The sequence below is a fragment of the Geotrypetes seraphini genome, chromosome 1 (genome assembly GCF_902459505.1).
Source record: "Geotrypetes seraphini chromosome 1, aGeoSer1.1, whole genome shotgun sequence".
Lineage (NCBI taxonomy): Eukaryota > Metazoa > Chordata > Amphibia > Gymnophiona > Dermophiidae > Geotrypetes > Geotrypetes seraphini.
In genome coordinates, this window is record NC_047084.1 from 258,281,415 (window position 1) to 258,306,774 (window position 25,360).

Sequence of the window (25,360 nt, forward strand, 5' to 3'; positions counted from 1 at the left end):
GTGTGATGTTAAAATCATGGAAATTATAAAAAGGATGCTAATTCAAGATCCTGAGGAAGGCAAAGATTTGCCAAAACACAGCCCGTGTAGGGTCCGGTTTTAATTATTCCTGGGAGCAATTAATATATTGTGAGATTTCTTTAATATACGATCTGTCTGTATTCAAGACTTTTTGATTTTGACTACTCCTGACACATCCAGGGACTTCTGTTCCACTTTTGTTGTTTGTAGAGCACAGGCTCTACATACTCCAAATGCACACAGAGAATGCTTCCATGAGAGAAGCAGTATCTTCCGCCAAGACCCACAGACTCATGGGAGAATGTGGAGGCAGATGATGCAGCTGGCACATAACAACTCAGCTCCTGCAAAATGTGGGAGATATGAGCTACAGAGACTGAGCTGTCCAAACTGTAAAAGTAAAAGAAATGTTGGTTTTGTTTTAGTGATCTGAATATGCCAGCTTTGGGAATCTGAATATACAGTCTCTCTGGCAGATGATGTTTAATGTGAGCAAGTGCAAAGTGATGTTTGTGGGAAAGAGGAACCTGAACTATAGCTACATGACGCAGGCTTCGTTAGGCATCACCACCCAGGAAAAAGATCTAGGTGTCATCGTTGAGGATACGTTGAAACATTTATCTAGGTGAGCAGCAGCAGCTAAGAAAGCAAAAAGAATCTTAGGAATTATCAAGAAAAGAATAGAAAACAAAGATGAGAAAGTTACCATGCACTTGTATCGTTCCATAGTGTGGCCGTCCCTCGAACACTGTGTGCAATTCTGGTCACCACATATCAAGAAAGATACAGTATAGTGGAATTAGAAAAGGTACAGAGAAAGGCAACAAAAATGATAAAAGGGATGGGATGACTTCCCTAAGAGGAAAGGATAAAGTGGCTAGGGCTCTTCAGCCTGGAGAAGAGAAAGCTCAGGGAAGATATTTTATAGAGGTCTATAAAATACTGAGTGGAGTGGAGCAGGTAGATGTGAGTTGCTTGTTTACTCTTTCCAAAAATAATAGAACTAGGAGGCATGTATTGAAGGTAAAACAAACAGGAGAACATATTTCTTCATTTAACGTGCAATTAAACTCTGGAATTCATTGCCGGAGAATGTGGTGAGAGCAATTAGCTTAGCAAAGTTTTAAAAAGGTTTGGATAAATTCCTAAAAGAGAAGTCCCTAAGACATTATTAAGATGGATATGGAAAAATCCACTGCTTATTCCTAGGATAAACAGCATAAAAAATGTTTTACTCTTTGAGACCCAAACATGAAATTGCTGATCTGCTATTAGCGATCTGTAACCTGTCGCTAAAATCGTCTGTAGTACTTGAAGATTGGCATTTGCCATTCTCCAAATTTTAAAAAAGGTTCCAGGAGTGATCTAAGAAATTATAGACTGGTAAGCCTGACTTCTGTGCTGGGAAAAACAGTAGAAACTATTATCTGCTATAATAAAACCCTTAGAGCGCATGCGCACTTCAATCTTCATGATCCCTGTGTCCGTGATCTGTGCTACCGTGCCACACATGCGCAGTAGAAGGAGCCAGCGGTGGTTTCCCCATCACCCTCCCTCGGCGACACTGGCTCCTTCTACTGCGCATGCGGAGGCACCTTAAGAACGGACGCATGGAGGTGGTGACTACAGTGGTGACTCCCCCCTTCCTGCTCTCACTCCATCTAACAGAGGCCCCCCCAGGTACTATTCTGCGGCCCGCGGTTTGGCCGGCTCCCTTACTGAAGTTATTCTTCAGTCTCTTGCCGAAGTTATTTTTTAATTCAAAGCCACCGCTGCGGCTCCTCTCATGAGCTGCACCTGCGTCGGAAGCCTCTCTGACGTCACGTCAGAGAGAAGGCTTCCGACACAAGTGTGGATCATGAGAAGAGCCACCGCGGCAGCGGCTTTGAACTCAAAAATTACTTCAGCAAGGGAGCCGGCCAGAAACAACGAAGAGAAATGCTGCTACCCTGCTGCACAGGGAAGGAGGGAATGCTACTGCTGCACAAGGAAGTGGGGGGGGGGAATGATGCTGCTGCTGCTGCTGCACAGGGAAGTGTAGGGGGAGGGAAATGATGCTGATGATGCTGCTGCTGCACAGGGAAGTGGGAGGAAGGGAAATGCTGCTGCTGCTGCTGCACAGGGAAGTGGGGGGAAGGGAAATCCTGCTGCTGCACAGGGAAGTGGGGGAGAAGGAAAATGCTGCTGCTGTTGCACAAGGAAGTGGTGAGAAGAGGGAAAGGGAGCCAGGGTGCAATCTTGGTTTGCTTTTGGGGGGGGAGACAGAAAGAAAGAAAGACAGACAGGGGGCCAGAGAGAGAGAGAGATCGACAGAAAGAAAGACAGACAGACAAAGGGGGCCAGGGAGAGAGACAGAAAGAAAGAAAGATAGATAGCAAGAGGGAGAGAGACAGAAAGTAAGGAAGAAAGAGACAGTGGCAGGGAGAGACACAGAAAGAAAGACAGACAGATATATATTTTAGCACCCGTTAATGTAATGGGCTTAAACACTAGTAAAGAATAAAATTATTGAACATGTAGACAAGCATAAGGATGTAAGAAAAACCTTACTGGGTCAGACCAATAGTCCATCTAGCCCAAGTTGGCCAGTCCAGGTCACTAATACCTGGCATTAAAAAAAAAAATAGTAGCAATATTCCATTCAACCAATCCAGGGAAGCATTGGCTTCCCCATGTCTGTCTCAATAAAAGACTATGGACTTTTCCTCCATGAAACAATACAGAGGCATTATAACATTCTTACACCCCCTCCCCCCCTTTTACAAAATCTCGATAGCTGTTTTTAGCGCAGGCCAGCACACTGAATGCTCTGTGCTGCTCCCGACACTCATAGGAACCCTATGAGTGTCAGGAGCAGCGCAGTGCATTCAGCGCGCCAGCCTGCACCAAAAACTGCTATCGCGGTTTTGTAAAAAAGGGGGGGGGGCTAGTCTTGATAATCATCCCTTTTTTAAATATTTGATCTGATAGCATCGGCCAGCAACAAGAAAATCCTGTGTTTCTTCAGCTGAAGATGCAAGCCCAAAAACACCAGAATGAACGCTCTAGTGTCTAGTACAAAAGGGTCTATTGCAGGGATCTCAAAGTCCCTCCTTGAGGGCCGTAATCCAGTTGGGTTTTCAGGATTTCCCCAATGAATATGCATGAGATCTATGTGCATGCACTGCTTTGAATGCACATTCATTGGGGAAATCCTGAAAACCTGACTGGATTGCGACCCTCAAGGAGGGACTTTGAAATCCCTGGTCTAATGTATATGTTTCCCCCAGGGCGCATGATAGACAGGGTCATTCGCAGAATTACAAACCACCCGGGATTAGTAATCCTGGTTGCCCCAAATTGGCTGCGTCAACTCTGGTATGCGGATCTAATTCTATTAGAGACAGGTGCCTCAGACTGCCGTTTCATCCATACCTTTTTTCACAGGGTCCAGTTGCCCTAGAGCAGTGGTTCCCAACCCTGTCCTGGAGGACCACCAGGCCAATCGGGTTTTCAGGCTAGCCCTAATGAATATGCATGAGAGAGATTTGCATATAATGGAAGTGACAGGCATGCAAATCATTAGGGCTAGCCTGAAAACCCGATTGGCCTGGTGGTCTTCCAGGACAGGGTTGGGAACCACTGCCCTAGAGGACCCATATCACTTTGGGCTTACAGAATGGCTCTTGAGTGTAAGGCCTTGAAGAAAAAGCAACTCTCCTTCTCTCTAAGAAGTCAGCGATGGTGGTGGCTTATTCCAAGACCTGGAAAATGTTCCAGCACTGGAGGGATCAAAGGGGGTTAAGCCCATGGCTCCCGCTCCCCCCCCCCCTCACCTGCTCCATGGAATGTGGCACATAGATGCTCTTCTTTTGGCCATGCAACACAAATCTGGCATGATATAGGGATAGAACAGCTTGAGGAGCTATCTGTGTTGATTATGAACCAAATTGAGGTGTTTTTGAGGCAGATGGAGGCAGTTTGAGTTGGACTGAAAAATCCAAGATGGCCACCACAGCAACATTCTAGCACCAAACATGGCCTGGGAGAGCAAAATTACAGTGCAAAAAATGCAGGAAGGGATTTTCAGAGGTGGGCGGCCCATAGATTGCAATAGCCTGTACTCACAGTTACTGCTAGTGCTAGGACTGCTTTAGCTGGGACTCTAGCTGAAGTACAGAGAAGACTTCTGCCTCAGACAAGTGTGTAAGTAGCTCTAAAAGCTTGTATCTTTGGACTGCCAGTCAAACCAATAAATGTAACTGAGACTTTAAACCCCCTAGCTCCACGCATGTCGATGGGGAGAAGGAAATGCAGGTAAAGCCCTCAGAAATGGAATGGGGCCATGCAGCCTGCGCTCAAGCTCTAAATAACCACAAGCAAGTTCTGCTATGAGGGGAATGATCCCCAAGCCTCCAATTATTAATGCAGGCTGGCTAGGCAGATTTCCCTAAGGTATGCCCTTCTAGCTACAGACTCAATCCAGAGAGTCTGTGTCTTCTCTCAGTTAGAGCTGTCCCAGGAGCACTGGGAACCTCTGCAGTACCAAAATCCTCACAATCTGGATAAAATATCCAAAACTAATAAAAATGATCTCAGAGCAGATCAGAAAACTACCTTCCAATTGGCATGTAGAAGGAACAACTGAGAAGGAACTGGAGTGCTGCCCAGAGCAGGCGGTGAAGCCAAAGAAAATTTAATTCCTTCTACACAAACTTGTGGGTGGGGATACATAACCAACTTGGCAAGATTCCTGTACCCTTTACACCAGAACAGGGGTCGGCAACCCGTGGCTCACGGCAACCCGTGGTTGCGGCTCTTCTCAAAATGACGGACACATTCAACTTGTTTGTAGAGCCGCTATCGTCGTTGCCCTTGCCAATTATTTTACATCCTGCATTCAGTTCCCACGGTCGCTGTATGTCCCACACTTCTCTTGCTTCAATGGGTTAGAAGCAAGGATTCCTACAGCTGCCTGTCACTGATCTGGAAGCCTCTCCTCTGCCGTGTCCCGCCCACTGACAGAACTTCCTGTTTCTGCCCAGGTTAGTGGTAGGCAGCTGTAGGAATCGCTGCTGACCTGCTGAAGCATGAAAGAGCATAATATTTGTGAGTGAGGTTGGGGGGAAGGAAATATATGTTGCAGGAGAGATGAGAGTGGTGAGAGAGGGAGAAATGAGCATGTTGCCTTTACAAGTGGAACTACTATTTATGGAAATAACCCGCAAGTCTCTGGACTGATCTATTATACGAAACGGATTCAGCTTCTGCAGCTGCCTATCCCCCAAGATCTCTTCCTTATGCTGAAACCTCTTAGTCTCTTCGATACCTGAGATTCCTCTCTGCCACCCAAACCTTTCTTCAAAATAAATCATAGAGTGCTGCCCAAACAAGATTGGAAGATTATTCTAAATACAGAATGTAAAACACAAATCACTAAATCAATATTCAAACAGTTCATTAAAACATGAATATTCACTGCTGCTATTTAGATATCAAGTAGGGTTGAATATTTGAATAGAGCAGAGGTGCTTCTAGCGGGATAGTGGTAATACTGTTAGTTATGTTATTGATGACTTATATCCTACCAAATCTTATTCAATATGGTTTCAGGTGGATTACAGTATAATTCAAACTGCTATCCAGATAGAAATCTGAATAAAAAGTCAGCACAGCAATGTTTCTGGCCTAACTTTTCCGGATAGTCATCAGATATTCCCAGCCATCATCAGCTAAGCCATTTATCCAGTTAACAGCCATCGTTAGCCTGATAAACAGCTTTGAATATTGATCTGCACATTTTTTTAAATTTTACTTTTATAAATTTAAGACAAATTATTTATAGGAAGCATTAATGCATCCCTTAAAAATGGTGCAGCACAGTGCCAAACTATCCCCCTCTTTTACAAAGCCACACTAGCAGCTGCCATGCGGCAAAAGCCCCGAAGTCCTTTAAATCGCTATGTGCTTCAGGGCAGGGCAGTCGCTAGCACAGCTTTGTAAAAGGGAGATATTTTCTTTGAACACTGCAAGAAGCAAAACAAAGACAGCACTCAAGTACCTTCTAATCAGAAAGATCCACACTAAATAACCTAAGAATTTTGTCCATTCATTACCCCTTTCCTATTCCGTTCATCATCTCTCCTATTCTGTACAATGATATTCATTGCTTCTACATTGTAACCTTGTCGCTGATTGTCCAGCTCTTCTTACTGTAAACCGCCTAGAACTTCCATGGCTTTGGCGGTATATAAGAAATAAATTATTATTATTATTATTAAATAAACTACAAAGGAATAAATCATAAATAAATTGTTTGATACCACACCATCAATATCATCTTAAGCATGAGTCCAAGTCTTAAGCAGACATACTAAAAGACAAAAAAAAATTCCTTACCTAAAAAAGTCAAATCCTTAACAACATTACTGGAAAAGGCTGAAATGCCCGATTCCTTTAGAAATACTTCTGAACAGGATCCACAGAAAAAGAATGTTACCTTGCTGGGCTGGATATTTTTTCCCCATTTATATTGCTTGCTTACTAATAGCTCAAATTAGGTTACACCAATAAAAATACTTCATAGACACATTAACAATCATGAAAATAAACACCTCTGAGCAGAATTATATCCTATTAAGAACATAAGACATGCCATGCTGAGTCAGACCAAAGATTCATCAAACCCACCAGCCTGTTTCTAGTTCAAGTTCAATTAATTTGATATATCATATATAAAGCCACAGAAATCTGTATATGGCACTGAAAAATCAGCACCAATAAAAATCTGCACTGAATGCTTTTGGCTGTTTTCTTTGTATTGTTATATTGACCTTGGATTCAATAAACATTTTTATTATTTTTTTAAAAAAAATTAGCACTGAGCGCTATTCTATAAACGACACTCAAGAGTCGAGTGCTGTTTATAGAATAGTGACTGGCGCCGGGATCCATGCCCAATTTTGGACATTAGAATTTACATGGCTACTAAAATGGTCGGTAGTCTTCATCATAAGACATATGGGGACAGACTTAAAGATCTCAATATTTATACTTTGGAGGAAAGGTGGGAGAAGGGAGATATGCTAGAGACCTACATGGCATAAATGCGCATGAGGAGAGTTTCTTTATTTAAAACTTGGTGTACATTCTCACTCCTAAATTAGATGCAGATTTCCCTTATTCTGTAACTGCACATAAATTCCAGAAACACCCCGATCCAACCCATACATTTCCATAGCTGTGCCCCTTTTTCAGATCCACAGATAAAATTTAAGCAAGATCCTGGCACCTAAAGATGCATACGCAAAGTTAAATGCCAATTATCTGAGCTACATGGCAATTAGCACCCAATTATCAGCGCTGATTGGCTCATTTATTAACTAAATTGCACACACAGATTGGGTGTACGCCCATATCTGCAAGCATAATTTTAAGAATATATAAAGAATTAGGGTGATAATATCTAATCAATTTACATAATCAGAATAATAAAAAATGGGAGGAATAGACAAACACAGATGAGATAATAAACAAGAGAACACATAAGGTTGTAATTTCTTTTTGGAATGTGGGGTACATAAGAATATAAGAATAGCCTTACTGGGTCAGACCAATGGTCCATCAAGCCCAGTAGCCCACAGTGGCCAATCCAGGAACTAGTACCTGGCCAAAACTCAAGAAGTAGCAATATTCCATGCTACCAATCCAGGGCAAGCAGTGGCTTCCCCCATGTCTTTCTCAATAACAAACTATGGACTTGTAATTGGGCTACCGTGTCCAGTAACTAATCCAGGTAGTGATAAGAATCTGGCAGGATCCTAAATAAATAGATCCATCCCTACATAAAGCAGTGGCTTTCCCAAGCTTATCTAACTAATAATTAGTTCATGGACTTTGTCACCTTTTATAGAAAAAAAAAATATTTATTTATTCAATTTTCTATACCATTCTTGCAGGGGAGCTCAGAACAGTTTACATGAATTTATTCAGGTATTCAAGAATTTTTCCCTGTCTGAACCAGTAGGCTCACAATCTATCTAATGTGCCTGAGGCAATGGGGGGGATTAAGCGACTTGCCCAGAGTTACAAGGAGCAGTGCGAATTTGAACCCACAACCTCAGGGTGCCGAGGCTGTAGCTTTAACCACTGTGCCCCCCCTCCTAATATCAAAATCCCATACCTCTAAATGAAAAAAAATCTGAAAAGGATAACAATCTTCATAAAGCAAAATGGCTAAAGCCATAGCAGATGTTTTCCGTAGACAACAGGATTAAAATTGGGCACACCAAACCGTGTGACATCATTGGACAGCGCTGGGATGCACAGCGATCTCGGAGCTCTGAACTGGTATGAAATTCTGACCAATGCATGGTCTTTCCTACTCACAGCAGTCCCCTCAGTCAGTCCCATAGCTTAAGAAGAGATTCAACTCTGGGGGGAGATGCAAGGGACTGTAAGCCTGATTAATTTTGCTGTCTATGGAAAACATCTGCTACAGGTAAGGAGATTTTTCTATTGATAAGCAGGCATACAGTGGCGACGCCCAAGCTCAGAGTAACTCCAATTTGCAGATCATTTTTTATTACTGAGGAGCCATCAGGCAGGAGTTGACCCCAAGCACAGTCTCTGATGGAAACTGGCCCAGCTGGCAATGCAAAGTGAAGATGCAGAGATCAGATAGCCAATTTGCAAAAGCTTTCCAGTAAAGTGGCCTTTAGAGCTCCAGAAGCAGAAATGGCTCTTATTCAGTGAGACTTGATTTTATTGGATAGAGTACCAAAGGTGGCAGAAACGGTAGAGGCAACATAAAAAATTAAAGGCAGGCCACAAAAGAGGCAACGGAAGCCACAGATGTGGCAACTGGCTGCAGGAAGAAGCAGCGGCAGGTAGCTTTCCATTATTCTGCAGCACCATAAAGAAGACTGTTGGCCCAGGTCTTTAAATCTTTATAGTTGAAACAGATTCATAGTTATAATGGTAGTTTCATATTCATCCTAAGGAGAACCAATTACATTTGGAGCCCAGCATCTGACAGGGTAATGACCACTTAGCTCCAATGCCATTCCTAAAGTTTTTTGTGTTTTTTTATTTTTTTTAATATTACCATGTCAGCATCTAAGCTAACAGACCTCTGTTATTATGTTTATAAATATGATCAGCACAACCATCTCATACCAACTGTGGTTTGGATCAAGGTCTTTTTTGCATCTCCTCCTGAATCTGGACAAAATAATCACCATGGTTTTTTCCAAAAGTTCCAAGTTAGCTCAGACCTTGGGCATAAGCTCATCTGAAGTTAAGAATGCTCATGAACCAGAGGCAAATACTTATTTCTATCACAAGAGGCAAATATATATATATATATATATATATATATTTTTTTTTTTTTTTTTTTTTTTAATCATTTAGGATTCAAATTATTACAGGACAATTGAATATTTTGACTCTCTCAATTCCAAGGTTAATAGCAGCTTATGCTCAGTGAGGCAAAGAAGTCTCTCCACCCCTTCCTATTTGTCTTGGCCCTTGACATCCTACTATTAAATAAGTATTAAGGAAAAGTCCCTGGTCAAAGCAGCAAGAGGCTACACTGATAATATGCTGATGAGTAATCAAGGTAACTGCCTTTAAATTTTTCTGACTTTCAACAAATAATACCCCCCTTGGCCAAATGTATTTCCTGAAATGGATTAAATGAAAGCACATGGAACCTGATAGTCAAAGAATTATTCTCTTAATTTGGCCTCTGAAGGGCTGGGTGCTAAACTCCTAATTTTAGGAATATAAAAAGTGAGTGGCAACAAGGGCACAATTGGGGCAGGGAACATAGTTATGAGCTTAGGCCCAGATTCTCGACCCAGCGCCGATATCGGCAACCACCGATCGCGTGTCAATCACGCATCGGCGCTAGTTTCAGAATCTCACCAAAGTGAAAGATAGATGTCGGAAATGTAGGGCAGGGTTTTCCAGGCCTACATTTCTTGCACCTATCTTCATTTGAATTGCGTCTACTTAGGCACTTTAGGCCGCCTAGCCCAACTTCCAGCACTGGCCACACCTAACAAGGTGGCCTATGTAGGCCTGATTCTGGAGCCGATTTTCTAGGCGCCATTACACACCTCAAATCTTGGTTAAAAACAACATTTGGACAGCATTTTTAACAGAGGTATGGGCGCCTACCGACACCTAGAAAATTAGTGCCAGTTCAAGAATCCGGGCTTTAGTGATAATTTTCAGTAACAGGCTCAAACCTAGGCAAGCCTAAATTTTTAAGCCTAACTTTTAAACTCCTAAATTGAGATGAATTTTCAGCAGAATATTTAGGTTCATAAGTATGACTGAAAATTGAATACAGATCTAGAAGCCTAACTTACAAGCATAAATTTAGGGGCTCAGTTATTTTTGAATATTGGGCTCCAAAATTCTCTCCTTTTCTCCCAGTTCTTGGGCCTGTTCTTTTTAACATTTTTGTAAGCAATGTTGCTGAAGGGTTGACAGGTAACATTTGCCTCTTTGCGGATGATACCAAAATCTACAATAGAGTAGACACCCCTATTGGTGTGAACAGCATGAGGAAGGACCTAGCAAAGCTTAAAGAATGGTATGAAATTTAGCAACTAAGATTTAATGCTAAGAAATGCAAGGTCATGAATTTGGGCTACAAAACCCCGAGGGAATGGTACAGTTTAGGGGGTGAAGAACTTTTGTGCACAAAAAGAGGAGCAGAACTTGGGTGTGATAGTATGTGATGATCTTAAGGTGGTCAAACAAGTTGAAAGGCAATGGCAAAAGCTAGACGGATATTAGGGTGCATAGGGAGAGATATAGCCAGTATGAAAAAGGGGTTCATAGTCAAAAGCGCACAATGACAAAGGCACGCCGACAACCCAGTGCAGACAACTGAGCGCAAGGCGGAAGCGCGCCAAAGAAAAACAGTATTTTAAGGGGCTCCGACGGGGGGTGTTGGTGTGGAACCCCCCCACTTTACTTAACAGAGATCGCGCCGGCATTGTGGGAGGTTTGGGGGTTGTAACCCCCCTCATTTACCGGAAACTTAACTTTTTCCGTCTTTTTTAGGGAAAAAGTGAAGTTTTCAGTATAATGTGGGGGGTTGTCGGCGCGCCTTTGTCATCACGCGCTTTTGACCTGTCACCAAAAAAGGAGGTATTGATGCCTCTGTATAAGACTCTGCTGAGACCTCATTTAGAATATTGTGTACAATTCTGGAGACCACACCTTAAAAAAAAGATATAAATAGGATGGAGTTGGTCCAGAGGAAGGCTACTAAAATGGTCGGTAGTCTTCGTCATAAGGCATATGGGGACAGACTTAAAGATCTCAATATTTATACTTTGGAGGAAAGGTGGGAGAAGGGAGATATGATAGAGACCTACATGGCATAAATGCGCATGAGGAGAGTTTCTTTATTTAAAAGGAAACTCCAGAATGAGAGAGCATAAGATGAAGTTAAAAGGTGATAGGCTCAGGAGTAATCTAAGAAAATACTTTTTTACAGAAGGGGTGGCACATGTATGGAATAGGCTCCTGGTAGAGGTGGTGGAGACAAAGACTGTGTCTGAATTCAAGAAAGCATGGGACAGGCACATGGGATCTCTTAGGGAGAGGAGGAGATAGTGGATACTGCGGATGGGCAGACTGGATGGGCCATTTGGCCTTTATCTGCTATTATGTTTCTATGTTTCTTTGTATTGCTTACCTACACACCCCTTTTGCTGGTGAACTTGACCTGTTTGCCCAATAAGCTCACTCACCTTGAAATCCAAGAAACTCCCAGGTTAGAGAAAACTGTTCCCATCCATATACAGTAGATTCTATGATCAATCTCAGCTGGCTTTCTTCAGGTGGGAAACAGACAAAGCTATCTGTTCAAGAAGAGACATAGCATAAGTGCCATAAACATATGATCCTTGCTACTAATTTAAATTATGAAACATTGGATAGAAATATTAAGTCCTTTATATGAAATCCATTTAGTAGGTAGTTTCAAGTATATTAAAAGTTTGATATAAACGCAGTGACAAATATTTTCAATGCGTATAACAATAATTTTTTTTTTGGGGGGGAGACAAAGTAAAACAATTTATACAAGTAAACATACAATCTATGTACACAATTAATTAGGGAAACATAAGGGAAGAAGGGTGAACTACAATTTTTTAAAGAAAGTAGAAAAACATTTAAGGAAAAAACAACATCAGGAGGGTAATGAAAATAAGGCTAAGCCTAAAAGTGAAAGGAAGTTGTTACCTATATATAGATCTGGTTAAATTTAAGTATTTGAGCCTGAGATTGTTGATAAAAGAATTAACCTGTCTGTGACTCAAATGCATCTTTAAATAGGTAGCTTTTTAATCTGCTTTTAAATTTTTCTAGAGAGATTCCTCCGCGTAGATAAATTGGTAACTTGTTCCAAAGCTGGGGTGCTATGATTGAAAAAATTGTAGCTCTTCTGGTGCCTATTATTTTCAAAGAAGGAATACTTAGCAAATGCTGTTCTGTTGATAAGATCTGGTTGAAGAGTATGGTATCAAATAACGATGTAGAAATATTGGTGTGTTGGTTTGTTGGATTTTGAAGGTTATCAGTGCAATTTTATAGATTATTCTGTGTGAAATTGGTAGCCAGTATGCTTTTCATAGAAGAGGAGTGACATGATCGTATTTTTTGGAGTTTGTAATAATTTTTATTGCTGTATTTTGTATAATTTGTAACCTTCTTATTTCTTTCTGAGTTATAAGAACATAAGAAATTGCCTCCGCTGAGGCAGACCAGAGGTCCATCTCGCCCAGCGGTCCGCTCCCGCGGCGGCCCATCAGGCCCATTGCCTGAGCAGTGGTCTCAGACTATCCCTTAACATACCTCTACTCCTATCTGTACCCCTCAATTCCTTTATCCTCCAGGAACCTATCCAAACCTTCTTTGAAGCCTTGTAATGTGCTCCGGCCTATCACAGCCTCCGGAAACGCATTCCATGTATCCACCACCCTCTGGGTGAAAAAGAACTTTCTGGCATTTGTTCTAAACCTGTCCCCTTTTAATTTCTCCGAGTGCCCCCTTGTACTTGTGGTTCCCCATAATCTGAAAAATCTGTCCCTGTCTACCTTTTCTATACCCTTCAGGATCTTGAAGGTTTCTATCATGTCTCCTCTAAGTCTCCGCTTTTCCAGGGAGAACAGTCCCAGCTTTTTCAGTCTGTCAGTATATGGGAGGTTTTCCATACCCTTTATCAGTTTAGTTGCTCTTCTCTGGACTCCCTCAAGTACCGCCATGTCCTTCTTGAGGTACGACGACCAGGACTGGACACAGTATTCCAGATGCGGGCGCACCATTGCACGATACAGTGGCAGGATGACCTCCTTCGTCCTGGTCGTGATACCCTTCTTAATGATACCCAACATTTTGTTTGCTTTTCTTGAGGCTGTGGCGCACTGCGCCGACGCCTTCAAGGTTGTGTCTACCATCACTCCCAGGTCTCTTTCAAGGTTACTTACCCCTAGCAGTGATCCCCCCATTTTGTAGCTGAACATCGGGTTCTTTTTCCCTACATGCATGACCTTGCATTTCCCTACGTTAAAGCTCATTTGCCACTTTTTGGCCCATTCTTCTAGTGTCGTTAGGTCCCTTTGCAGATCTTCGCAGTCTTCCATGGTTTCTATCCTGCGGTAGAGTTTGGTGTCATCTGCAAATTTAACAACTTCGCAATTTGTTCCCGCCTCCAGGTCATCAATAAATACATTGAACAGGAGCGGTCCCAGCACCGACCCCTGCGGAACTCCGCTCGTGACCCATTGCCATTCTGAGTAATGGCCCTTTACTCCAACCCTCTGTTTCCTGCCTGCCAGACAGTTTTTGATCCATCGGTGGACCTCCCCTTGCACTCCATGTTTCCACAGCTTTTTAAGCAGCCTTTCGTGTGGTACCTTGTCGAAGGCTTTTTGAAAGTCAAGGTAAATGATGTTGATGGATTCCCCTTTATCCACCTGGCTGTTTACCCCCTCGAAGAAGTACAATAAGTTTGTGAGGCATGACCTACCCTTGCAGAAGCCGTGCTGACTCGGATTTAGCTGTCCATTGTTTTCTATGTGTTCACAGATGCTGTCCTTAATCAGCGCTTCCATCATCTTTCCCGGGACCGAGGTCAAGCTCACCGGCCTGTAGTTTCCCTGGTCCCCCCTTGAACCCTTCTTGAAGATGGGCGTGACATTTGAAATTTTCCAGTCCTCCGGGATCTCTCCAGTTTTTAAGGACAGGTTACATATTTGGCGAAGTGGCTCTGCTATTTCGTTCTTTAGTTCCTTGAGTACCCTTGGGTGAATGCCGTCCGGACCTGGCGATTTGTCACTCTTTAGTCTATCTATCTGCTTGAGGACATCCTCTCGGCTTACCTCTAGTTGGGCCAGCTTTTCATCCCGATCCCCATTTACGATGTCCTCCGGTTCTGGAATATTGGATGTGTCCTCCCTCGTGAAGACTGACGTGAAGAACTTATTTAACCTGTCAGCTATCTCTTTTTCCTCCTTTATCACTCCCTTTTTGTCTCCATCATCCAAAGGCCCCACTTCCTCCCTTGCAGGTTGCTTCCCCTTCACATATCTGAAGAACGATTTGAAGTTTGTCGCTTCCCCCGCCAGTCTCTCCTCATATTCTCTTTTAGCTTTCCTAACCACACGGTGACACTCCCTTTGGTGTTCTTTGTGCTCCTTTTGGTTGTCCTTTGTTTGGTCCTTTTTTCATTTTTTGAACGATGCTTTCTTGTCACTTATCGCCTTTTTCACTGCAGTTGTTATCCACACTGGGTTTTTTGTTCGATTTTTTTTCCACCCCTTCCTGAATCTGGGGATGTACAGGTTCTGTACCTCATGCACCGTGCCCTTGAGTAGGGACCAGGCTTTTTCAACAGACTCCATCTTCCTTGCGTTGCTGTTGAGTTTCTTTCCCACCATATTCCTCATGCCATCATAATTCCCTTTTTTGAAGTTGAGTGCTGTCGCTGTGGTTCTTTTCACCTTTGATGATCCAATTTCCAGCTTACACTGGATCATGTTGTGATCACTGTTTTCTAGGGGCCCTAGCACTGCCACCTCCTTTGCAGGTCCCCCTGGCCCATTGAGGATTAGGTCAAGAGTGGCATCTCCCCGTGTTGGTTCCGTGACCAGCTGATCCATGAAACAGTCCCTCGTGGTTTCCAGGAATTTTCTCTTCCTCATGCAGTTTGAGTGTCCAATACTCCAGTCTATCCCAGGGTAGTTGAAATCCCCCATCACCATCACGCATACCTGCCTCAGCTCAGCCTCCAGGTCCTGGTCGAGTGCTTCCGGTTGTCCAGGTGGGCGATAGTACAGACCCACTTTTATGTCTGCTCCAGTTCCTCCAGGTAGCTTAACCCATAGTGATTCCAAGTCATCCGCCCTTACTGTTGTTTCCATCCTGGTTGAAGGTATGGAGTCCTTTATATAAAGCACTATTCCTCCACCCTTCTTGTGTGTCCTGTCTCTCCTGTAGAGTTTATACCCTGGTATGGTCACATCCCATTTGTTGTCATCAGTCCACCATGTTTCTGTGACTCCGATTATGTCCAGGTCTTTTGTACTGGCTATGACTCCTAGTTCTCCCATTTTGGCTCTTAGGCTCCTAGCATTAGTGTATAGACAATTTAAGTCCTGGTTGTTTGCCTTCTTCGCTGGTTCTCCTCGGGTCTTGGTGCTCCTGCCAACCTCCTCATGGGTTGCCAGCCCCCGAGCATTGTTGTGTCCATCCCCATCCTGCGGTGTGTCTGTGTCGTATTCAGCCCGCTTCCCCATGTTTGGATGACCCTCTGGCTCCTGTTGTTCTCTCTTAAGCATGATTGCTAGGTTTGTTTGTGCATTTGCTCCCTGCATTGCGTCCTTGTGTCCTTTTCCCAAAAGTTCCCTCTTAGTCCCGAGCCCTCTTTTACAGATTTCTGGTTCAGTATCCTTGTCCGATACTTTGGTCCGATGTGTCGAGTTCAGGTCGACTGTCGGCTTTCCCCTTCTCCTCAGTTTAAAGCCAAGTCTATGCCGCTCTGGATGTTGCGTGCCAGCAACCTCGTCCCAGCCGTGCTCAGGTGCAGTCCGTCCCTTCTGTAGAGCTTGTTCTTCCCCCAAAAAGTTGTCCAGTTCCGTACAAAGTGGAAACCCTCCTCTTCGCACCATCTCCTCAGCCAACTGCAGTAGTCCAGCCTGGGAATAACTAAAGAATGAATTAGAACATCAAGTGCTTTTGGTTCTAAGGCTTTGGATAAGGATCTAATAAGACGTAGTTTATAAAAACAGTTTTTAACTACAGAACTAATCTGATCATGGAAAGATAATTCTTGGTCCAATAGTACTCCCAGTATTTTCGTTGTCGTCACTTTTTGCAGTGGGAAATTGTCCAGGAGTATTTGTGATGAAAATATAAGATCCTTTTTCCATGGAAAAAAACATTATAGAAGATTTAGTTGCGTTCAGGGCTAGCATGTTGTCATTAAGCCATTGACTAATTTGTTTTAACTTATTATTTATATTTGTTATCTCATTGGAGTCAGCAGTATTTAGTGGATATAAGAGTTGAATGTCATCTGCATAGGCAAAAGCGGAGAATCCAATGGATTGACTTAAAGTGAGGAGTGGCAATAAAAAAAATATTGAATAAAAGAGGGGACAAGATTGAACCTTGAGGGATACCATAAGAGTATGTATAGTTATTTGATGATGAATTGCTAAAAATAACTTTTGCTGACCTATCTTGAAAGTATGATTTAAACCAGTTTAGCACTTGGTCAGAGATCCAATGGAAGACAGTCTCTTGATGAGTAAATAATGGTCACTGGTGTAAAATGCAGCAGATAAATCAAGTGAGATCAAAAGTACAGATTTATGGTGATCTAAGTGATATTGAATGTTGGTTGTAAGACCTATCATAGAATGTTCTGTTGAGTGATTAGATCTAAAACCTGTCTGATTAGGATGTAGTGTGTGAGTTTTTTTCAACGAAGTTGCTTACATGACTGAAAACAACTTTTTCTATTAATTTAGTGATAAATGGTAAATTGGCAATAGGTCGGTAATTTGACTCAATTGCAATTGAATCTTTAGGATCATGTTTGCAAGCCTCCAGAATGTAAGCACAGTCTATTGAAAATTTTTTCACTAGGTTTGACACTAAAATGCTTTGATGATGGCACAGTTCCAACAATCACATGAGGGGTAATTCTACAAAGCAGGTGTATATTTTGTTCATTCATTCATTCATTGCATTTATAAACCACCTATACCAGGGGTGTCCAATGTCGGTCCTCGAGGGCCGCAATCCAGTCGGGTTTTCAGGATTTCCCCAATGAATATGCATGAGATCTATGTGCATGCACTGCTTTCAATGCATATTCATTGGGGAAATCCTGAAAACCCGACTGGATTGCGGCCCTCGAGGACCGACATTGGACACTCCTGACCTATACCTACGTGGGATTACATCAAAAGCATTCATAATCATAAAACACTCAAAAATGATGTATATAACAAAAGAACAAATACAGCAATTGTACAACCTTCATTTGAAACAAAAAGGAGGACCTTTAAAATATCAACAATTGAAATGTACTGAATTGTAGGGATGTCACACAGGAAACACACACACGCAGTCTTAGAGTCGGGATAGAGGCGCTTCCTAATGGATGGTCTCTCACCCTTTTATTGAGAATCTTAGCTCCATTAATTACTTAGCTAATGCTCTACAACAGGGGTGTCCAACCTGCGGCCCAAGGGCCGCATGCGGCCCAGTGAAGTATTTTGTGCTGCCCTGGTTGAGGGCGATGCAGTGTTTTACTCTGCTGCCCCTGGGTGTTTACCGTCTTGCCAGCTCCTTCCTCTGTCTTGTTGCAGCATTGCGCCTTTGTGCAGCCCCAGAAACATTTTTTTCGGCCAATGCGGCCCAAGGAAGCCAAAAGGTTGGACACCTCTGCTCTACAAGGTTATAATTTCATCATGCATTTATAGTGAGGATTATAGCAAGGTAACTCATTTGTTGACATATTTCATGTGCTTCTCAAAGCTACTATCTCACGTGACATAAGAATACATTATAACAGTTACAATAAAGTGATTTCCTTTGTGTACACTTCTGATATGTCTAAAATCTTACTATAGCATGTGACAGTCCAAAGGTTATAATGCATGCTCCTTAAGCCTCTTGGGATTAGCCTTAAACTCAGGGCCTGCTTTTGCACGTAGGCAGGGTCTAATCTTAAACAAGATAAGGGATAAGATAAAGGTAGACTTGGGTCAGGTTAATATGTGACAAAAAGGGAGGGGGGAATGCCTCAGCATTGTCACAAGGTGCAAGCATTTTCCTTGCTTTTAGAATGTTGACGTGGCAGGAGGGGAGAGGGAATGAGAAAGGATTCATACTTCCACAGGGCCTCAGATCCTCACACAAGGCCTAAGATCCTCACACAGGGCCTAGATCAGTGTGCTGACCTGGCCTGTGTTCGGACCTTGCCCTGAATCAGAACTTATCAGACCTCCATCCCTACACTGAATTAAATATCTGATCCATATGCCTATAACAAATAACAAGGCCTCAAGTTGCTTCTTAAAAGTAAACAAATCAGCTAACAATCTTAAATACTCAGGAGGAGCACTGACATGCCAGTTAAGCAAGTACATTTTTAGAAAACTAGTATAATTATTTATTTGGATGTGGGAGGAGCCAGCATGTTAATGGACTAGCAACCCAGACATACCAATAGAGCAGTGGGCACCTTAAGAGGGAACTGCTGTGAACGTCACATAAAGGATGTACATCTCACCAAACCCCCCTTATAATATATGCTGAGTCCTCCAAAATGTCCCCGAAACCTACTATATTCACCTGTCTACCACCCCAATAGCCTTTGTGGCACCTATATGGCACCATAGTAGGGTTTAAGTGGGTTTTGGTGGGCTCATACTTTCCACCATAAATGTAGTGGTTCGAGTGGTTTATCGGCCTGATTTCTCCTCTCTATGGTTTATTAACCCATCCACCAGGTAACTCTACACACCTGCTTGCTGCTCTACTAGGCTTCCCTATACCAGATGCTGCTGTTCTAGAGACAGGTACGTATTGTTTTATTCAGATTTTTAGGGCGTGGGAGGGGGGGTCAATGACCAGTGGGGGAGTGGGGGAGGATCATATTTACATGCATCCAGTGGTTAGCTGGTCAGTTTGGGTACTTTTGAGGCATTTAGATGCTTCTAAAACAGGTCTAGCTCCAGCTTTCTAAGTTCTGTCTAGGATGGCTTGGGAATGCTTTGATTATGGTCGCAAGACGTCCAAGTTTTAAGCCCACCCAAAGCCCACCCAGAACATACCTCCTACAAGCCCATTATATTTCTGGATTCACAGTGGCCCAAACGTTCTGCTAGACATCCAGAAAACCAGTTTCAAAAATTGGCACTTGGATGTCCCAGTGATTAGGATGTCCAAATGCCAACTTAGGTGGGTTTTTGGACATCTTTATTTTTTGATTATGGTGCTAATTGTCACAAACAAGAAAGGGAAGAGATCTTGCCTCAAAATGTAGCAAACAACAACAAAAGAAAAGGCAAGCGCAGATAGTTTGAACACGTCAACACGATTTGCCATTTCTGTATACTGGTAGGGCTACATTCTCACGATCTGAGTCATTGTTATTTGTTAGTCCCCTGAAGAAGGCATTCCAAACTGCCGAAACTGGGATCCTAGTTGGGACTTTAGCTTTTATACTTTGTCACTGAGACAAGCAACTACACAGAGTCTTTTTATGCTAATAAAGATATTGTTGGTTTGATATAGAAATCTCACTTGCCTTTTCTTTTGTTGTTTGCTAATAGTCACCACACCACAGACAGACTGATTTCATTATTCAGCTGTTTCCAGTCTCCCCAATTTCTCTTCTTGTCCTCTTTTACCCACTGACTAGTGATGCCCACTGAGATTTCAGAGGCAACCAGCTTGTCCATGCAGTACCTTCCAATCATATAATCGTCTGACATATGGATTCTAGAATCAACACAATTTAAACGGCCAGAAATGACTCCTGCCAAATTAAATCGCTTGTTCAGGGTGAATCAGACATTTTCAGCAGCACTTAACCAGTTAACACCACTGAAAATAACTGGTTAATGCCGAACTCAAAAATCGGCTATTTTAGGGGCATTTCAGGGTGCGGAGTCAGTATTTGGCCAGTTAAGTGTTGATATTAGCCATTAACTGGCTAAGACCACATAACTTTCAGTCCTACGTATCTTTGGGGCTCTTTTACTAAGCTGCAGTAAGAACCATAGTAAAAAAATGCTTATCACGGGGGCAGAAGCAGGAGTGAGTGGGAATTGCAGAAAGCTGTTGGGGTGCTACAAATTTGGGGGTGAGGGTTGTTCTGTTATCATTATTTAATGTCACCCCTTGACAGTGCCTGAACCAAATACCACCCAGGCTGTGTAAGCTTTCAAAAATGACCACCAAAAGCAATAAATGATGGCGAAAGTCATCTGCTTATATTTTTCTCTCCGTACTCTTTGAGATATTTCCAGACACACCCAGGTCTACAAAAGAACTGGTTTCCTAAACAATAATTATTACATTCATAAAGTAAATACTATAATACATATCAATCACCACAGGAACTGTAGATTAGAATCACTGCTGCAATATATTTTGCTTCCATTTGTTCTGGGAATTTTGTACTGAATTGTAAATACATTAGTTTCTTGTTTTTATTATATGTACAAGAGTTTTATTACACTCCTGATGCCAGTATGATTGCCAAAACATGGCCATATAAGATATTGTACAATGCTTTTAATATATAATTTTTATATGCCTAAACAATTTACTTCTAATTTTTTTTTTGTTTCCTTCACCCTTATATTTTTGGCTTACATATTATATGCAGGTACATTCTCTATCCCTAGAGGGCCCACAATCTAAGGGGTAATAAACATTAGGGCCCATGCTTTATCAAGCATGCAGGTGCAACTGGAAATGAACTGTAACAAAAATTAAGTGTGCGAAGGGAGAGAAACTTGTGAAAGGACAGATAATACCACAACAATCTACTGGAACCGATTGTGGTTATGGATGATTTAAATCAGTGTTTCTCATCTCAGTCTTGGAGTCCCCCTTACCAGCCAGGTTTTCAGGTTATCCACAATGAATATGCATGAAAGAAATTTTGCATATAGTGGAGGCAGTGTATGCATTCTGGGATGCACTGGGAGTGGCCTAAGACTCAGATTGGCCAGATACCTAAAGCCACTCCCATAGGAGTTCTATGAGCGTCAGAGCTAATACCGCCATAGCCAGCAATAAAAAACCTAACGCAACTTCTTAAAAGGGGGTATAATGTGCCTAGTCATATCTGATTTAAATAAGCTCATCCGGTCTGCCAAAGAAAACATGTCCTCTGAATTCCTACTTCTAAGACCTGTCTAATATGGGGCTGTACATGAAGATATGAAGACTTCAGAATGAAATGCTGCTGCGAGCATATAGCACAAATAACCTGTGCTGGAAAGGAGCTTGGCAAGGGTGTTCTGTACTGTGCAATGAGGAGAAATGCTTTTCTGTATTAGGTACTACTTTACTATTAACCTTCAGTTTGTTTTATTTTTCACATTCATACTAAATTTAACCCACAGCCTTTGATAACTTGAAACAGGTTTCTCACACTGAGGGGGCTTTATGTGCCAGAAAAGAATAGAAATGTTCTGTTTCACCTTCCCATTCCTTGATCACTTGCCTTAACTCTGAAATTCCCTTTCGGCAAGGGTGTGCTCAAAACATTATCCCCAGCAAGAGACATCATGGGGAGAGATGGCGCCAGTTAAGATGGAAGCTTCCGTCTTCTTCCCACCCAGCTGGCATTAGGCTTAACGTTCTGGTGCTCGAAGGAGCTGACGCCAACGTCCCTTGCCGGGCCGGTGCAAGGTCTTAAGCATACACGCATGCTCAAAACCTGCTGGCTCCCGTCCTCTCCGAGAATCCCTGAGAGGGCCCATACCAGCCTGGCAAGGAACGTTAGCGTCAGCTTTTTCGAGCACCGGAATGATAAGCCTAATGCCGGCTGGGCGAGGGGAGGACGGTAGCGCTAGTTATCAGGAGGGAAGGGGTTTGTGGAGGAAAGTAGCACCTTTCATCGAGGGAGGATTAAGTTTGTGGCATCAGGGGGAAGGGAGTTTATGTAGGACAGAAATGCCAGGCATCGGGGGTGGACAGCAGCACCGCCGATGATCAGGTCAGATCGGGAGGACAAAAGTGACAGTTATCGGTTGGGGACTCTAAAATAATTTGAGACCCCTTATTTTTGGGCCATGTTTTTGGGCCATATATATTTGAGTATATACAGTAGTCAATTTTTCTATGTTAAAGAATGTGACCAAGTTCTCTAATATATAAATTAAAGAGAATGACGAGAGGGTGGAGTCTTCTCCATCTCATATTTCAAGGGCTAGAAAATTCATCCTACCAGCGAACCTAAATATGCCTCTTACATAGGAAACCTTCAGATCATTGTAATACATTTCCCCCAATGCGCATGTGTGGGCATCTTAGTTAATTGTGCGATTTAGTCACTTTGATAAAGCAGCTATAAAGCAATTGACAGTAAATAAAGACTCTTTTTAAGTAGAGTGTTGCTGCATCAGGAGAATCATTGGAAGTAATAGTTCTCTTGTATTATGTTTTGCAAATTTGCAAAACTTTATATTTTTATACATTTAAACTTTAAAAAGCCCATTGTGAAGGATGAAACGGGCTTTGTTGGCTGTTGTGTGAATTGCATGTCTGAATACAGACTATCCAGTGATTTAAATTAATAGAAAATCTAATTAAAAAGTGGAGAACTTGTCAAGATCTATGAGTGAAAATGGAACCAGTAAGTCAACAGACTAAGAATTTTTTATGGGTCTGTGGTTTGATTTTCTAAGGTCCTTTCCCCTACCAAACAAAGATCTGAGTGGATACTGTGGTGCACTAAACTGCTGGATTTTATTTTGTTTGCATGAAGATGTTTGGTAGCCTTATGAGAGCTAAAAGTCAACTATCTGAGAGTAATAACAAGCTTCTATTAGTGATGACAGGGGTTGCCATGCAGCTTATTTTGAAAATTGGAAAAACTGGGATAGGTTGAACTACACATTCTGGTGGGAATCCCTGTTATATATATATATAAAATGGAGCGTTGCATGGCCATACAATAGGGCAATTTAAGAATTTTGTGGATGTTTGGGAGCCATTGGCTAAATACTGTAAAGAGAAATAATTAATTTTATTTTATAGACAAATAAACATACACATGCTGGGGGGGGGGGGGGGTAAGAGAAGGGAATGGAATTGGAATTGATCCAGGGATTTTATGAATGGTTTCATAAAGGTTTTGATTTATTTGTTTATTAGTTGGGAGGGTGGGGAAAATTTCATTGTTGCAGTAATATTTGTAAGCTTTGTTGCGATTATTATATAATGTACATATATGTGAATCATTTATTGCACATTTGTAGTTTGAAAAATCAATAAAGAATTTTTTTTAAAAAAGAATTTTTTAGGGGTCTGCAGTTTGATTTTCTATGTCCAGTGCTATATTCGGAGAGAGCCCCCAGGAAAGAGACCTGGGAGTACTTGTAGATAAGTCAATGAAACCGTCCGCGCAATGTGCAGCGGCGACAAAAAGGGCAAACAGAATGCTAGGAATGATTAAGAAGGGAATCACAAACAGATCTGAAAAGGTTATCATGCCGTTGTACCGGGTCATAGTACGCCCCAACCTGGAGTACTGCGTCCAACACTGGTCACCGTACATGAAAAAGGACATAGTACTACTCGAAAGGGTCCAGAGAAGAGCGACTAAAATGGTTAAGGGACTGGAGGAGTTGCCGTACAATGAGAGGCTAGAGAAACTGGGCCTTTTTTCCCTTGAAAATAGGAGACTGAGAGGGGACATGATCGAAACATTTAAGATATTGAAGGGAATTGACTTAGTAGAGAAAGAGAGATTGTTCACCCTCTCCAAGGTGAAGAGAACGAGAAGGCACTCGCTAAACTTAAAAGGGAATAGATTCCGTACAAATGTAAGGAAGTTCTTCTTCACCCTGAGAGTGATAGAAATCTGGAACGCTCTTCCAGAGGTTGTTATTGGGGAAAGCACCCTCCAGGGATTCAAGAAAAGGTTGGATAAGTTCCTACTGGAACAGAACATACGAAGGTAAGGCTAGATTCAAATAGGGCGCTGGTCTTTGACCTAAGGGCCGCCGCGTGAGCGGACTGCTGGGCACGATGGACCACTGGTTTGACCCAACAGCAGCAAATCTTATGTTCTTATGTACAAACTTCCTAAGTATACACATATGAAGAAACAACCTCAACTGCAATGGAAAGGGTACTTACAAGGTACTAGAATAAGGAAGATGAAGAAGTTCCACTGATCCCCAGAGATTAAAATTAATTTTGTAAGGAAGGCAGGAGATGTGCTATAGACCTTCCTATATCCAAGGACCTAAAAATAAGATTACTCGGCACACAGTTTGAGATACACTGCTCTAGAGGAAAGGAGGGACAGGGGAGATATGATTCAGATGTTCAAATACTTCAAAGATATTAACATAGAACAGTGAATCTCAAACTGTGTGTCTCCTAAGATTCCAAGTGTGTCTCGGCACACTGAGGAGGAAGAGCGGCGCCTGCCAGCTGACTTCCCTACGAGGTACAGCGCTAGCACTACTGATTCGCCGAAGGCCTGCATGTTTCCCCCTTCTCTCTAGCATCCTCCGGCTTCCCCCCTGGCTTCCCGGTCTCACCTTTAAAGATAATTACAGCAGCCTGCAGAGGATTGCCGGTAGGTAAAATTATTTTATTTTCAACATAGTGATTGAAATGTGTCATTTTTGAGAATTTATATCTGCTGTGTATATTGTGTGTATATGAAAAATGAATGGAAAAAATTGCATTATAATTAGTAAAAGGGATGGGATCTGGGGCAGAGCTTGGGTGGGACTAGGGAGGTCTGTGGTTTGGGTACTCAGTTGATATTTGTAAGACTTAGGGGGTACTTAGCTTGAAGTAGTTGAGAAACACTGCTGTAGGCAATCAACTGGTGCTAGTGCCTCTCCTTCTCTCCGGCCCTCTTCCCTGCTGGCACCCCCTACTGGCGTCTCAGGGCCCATCTGGAGGGCCTCTGCACATGCGCACACATCGATGTAATGATGTCACGCATATGCGTGATGTCATCACGGCGACATACATGCACTTCTGGGTGCCTCAAGCCTTGGCCACTACCTTTAGTGTGCCCGCTCAAGAAAGTTTGAGAAACACTGATGTAGAA

General features: G+C 42.4%; 1 protein-coding gene across 9 annotated transcripts in view; it reads right to left on the minus strand.

Annotated features, from left to right (window-relative positions):
* AFAP1 (actin filament associated protein 1) overlaps positions 1-25,360 on the minus strand; it is a 281,865-nt gene that overhangs the window by 220,134 nt on the left and 36,371 nt on the right. For 5 of the 9 annotated variants that reach the window (XM_033949992.1, XM_033949987.1, XM_033949990.1 and 2 more), the window contains one exon: positions 11,775-11,885. The exons of the other annotated variants lie outside the window; for them this stretch is intronic. Coding sequence is in view for 1 of the 5 variants with exons in the window: in XM_033949987.1 (XP_033805878.1) it covers positions 11,775-11,885 (111 nt within the window). In the remaining 4 variants the exon portion in view is untranslated. The remainder of the gene's footprint in view (positions 1-11,774; positions 11,886-25,360) is intronic. 9 annotated transcript variants of the gene reach the window in all.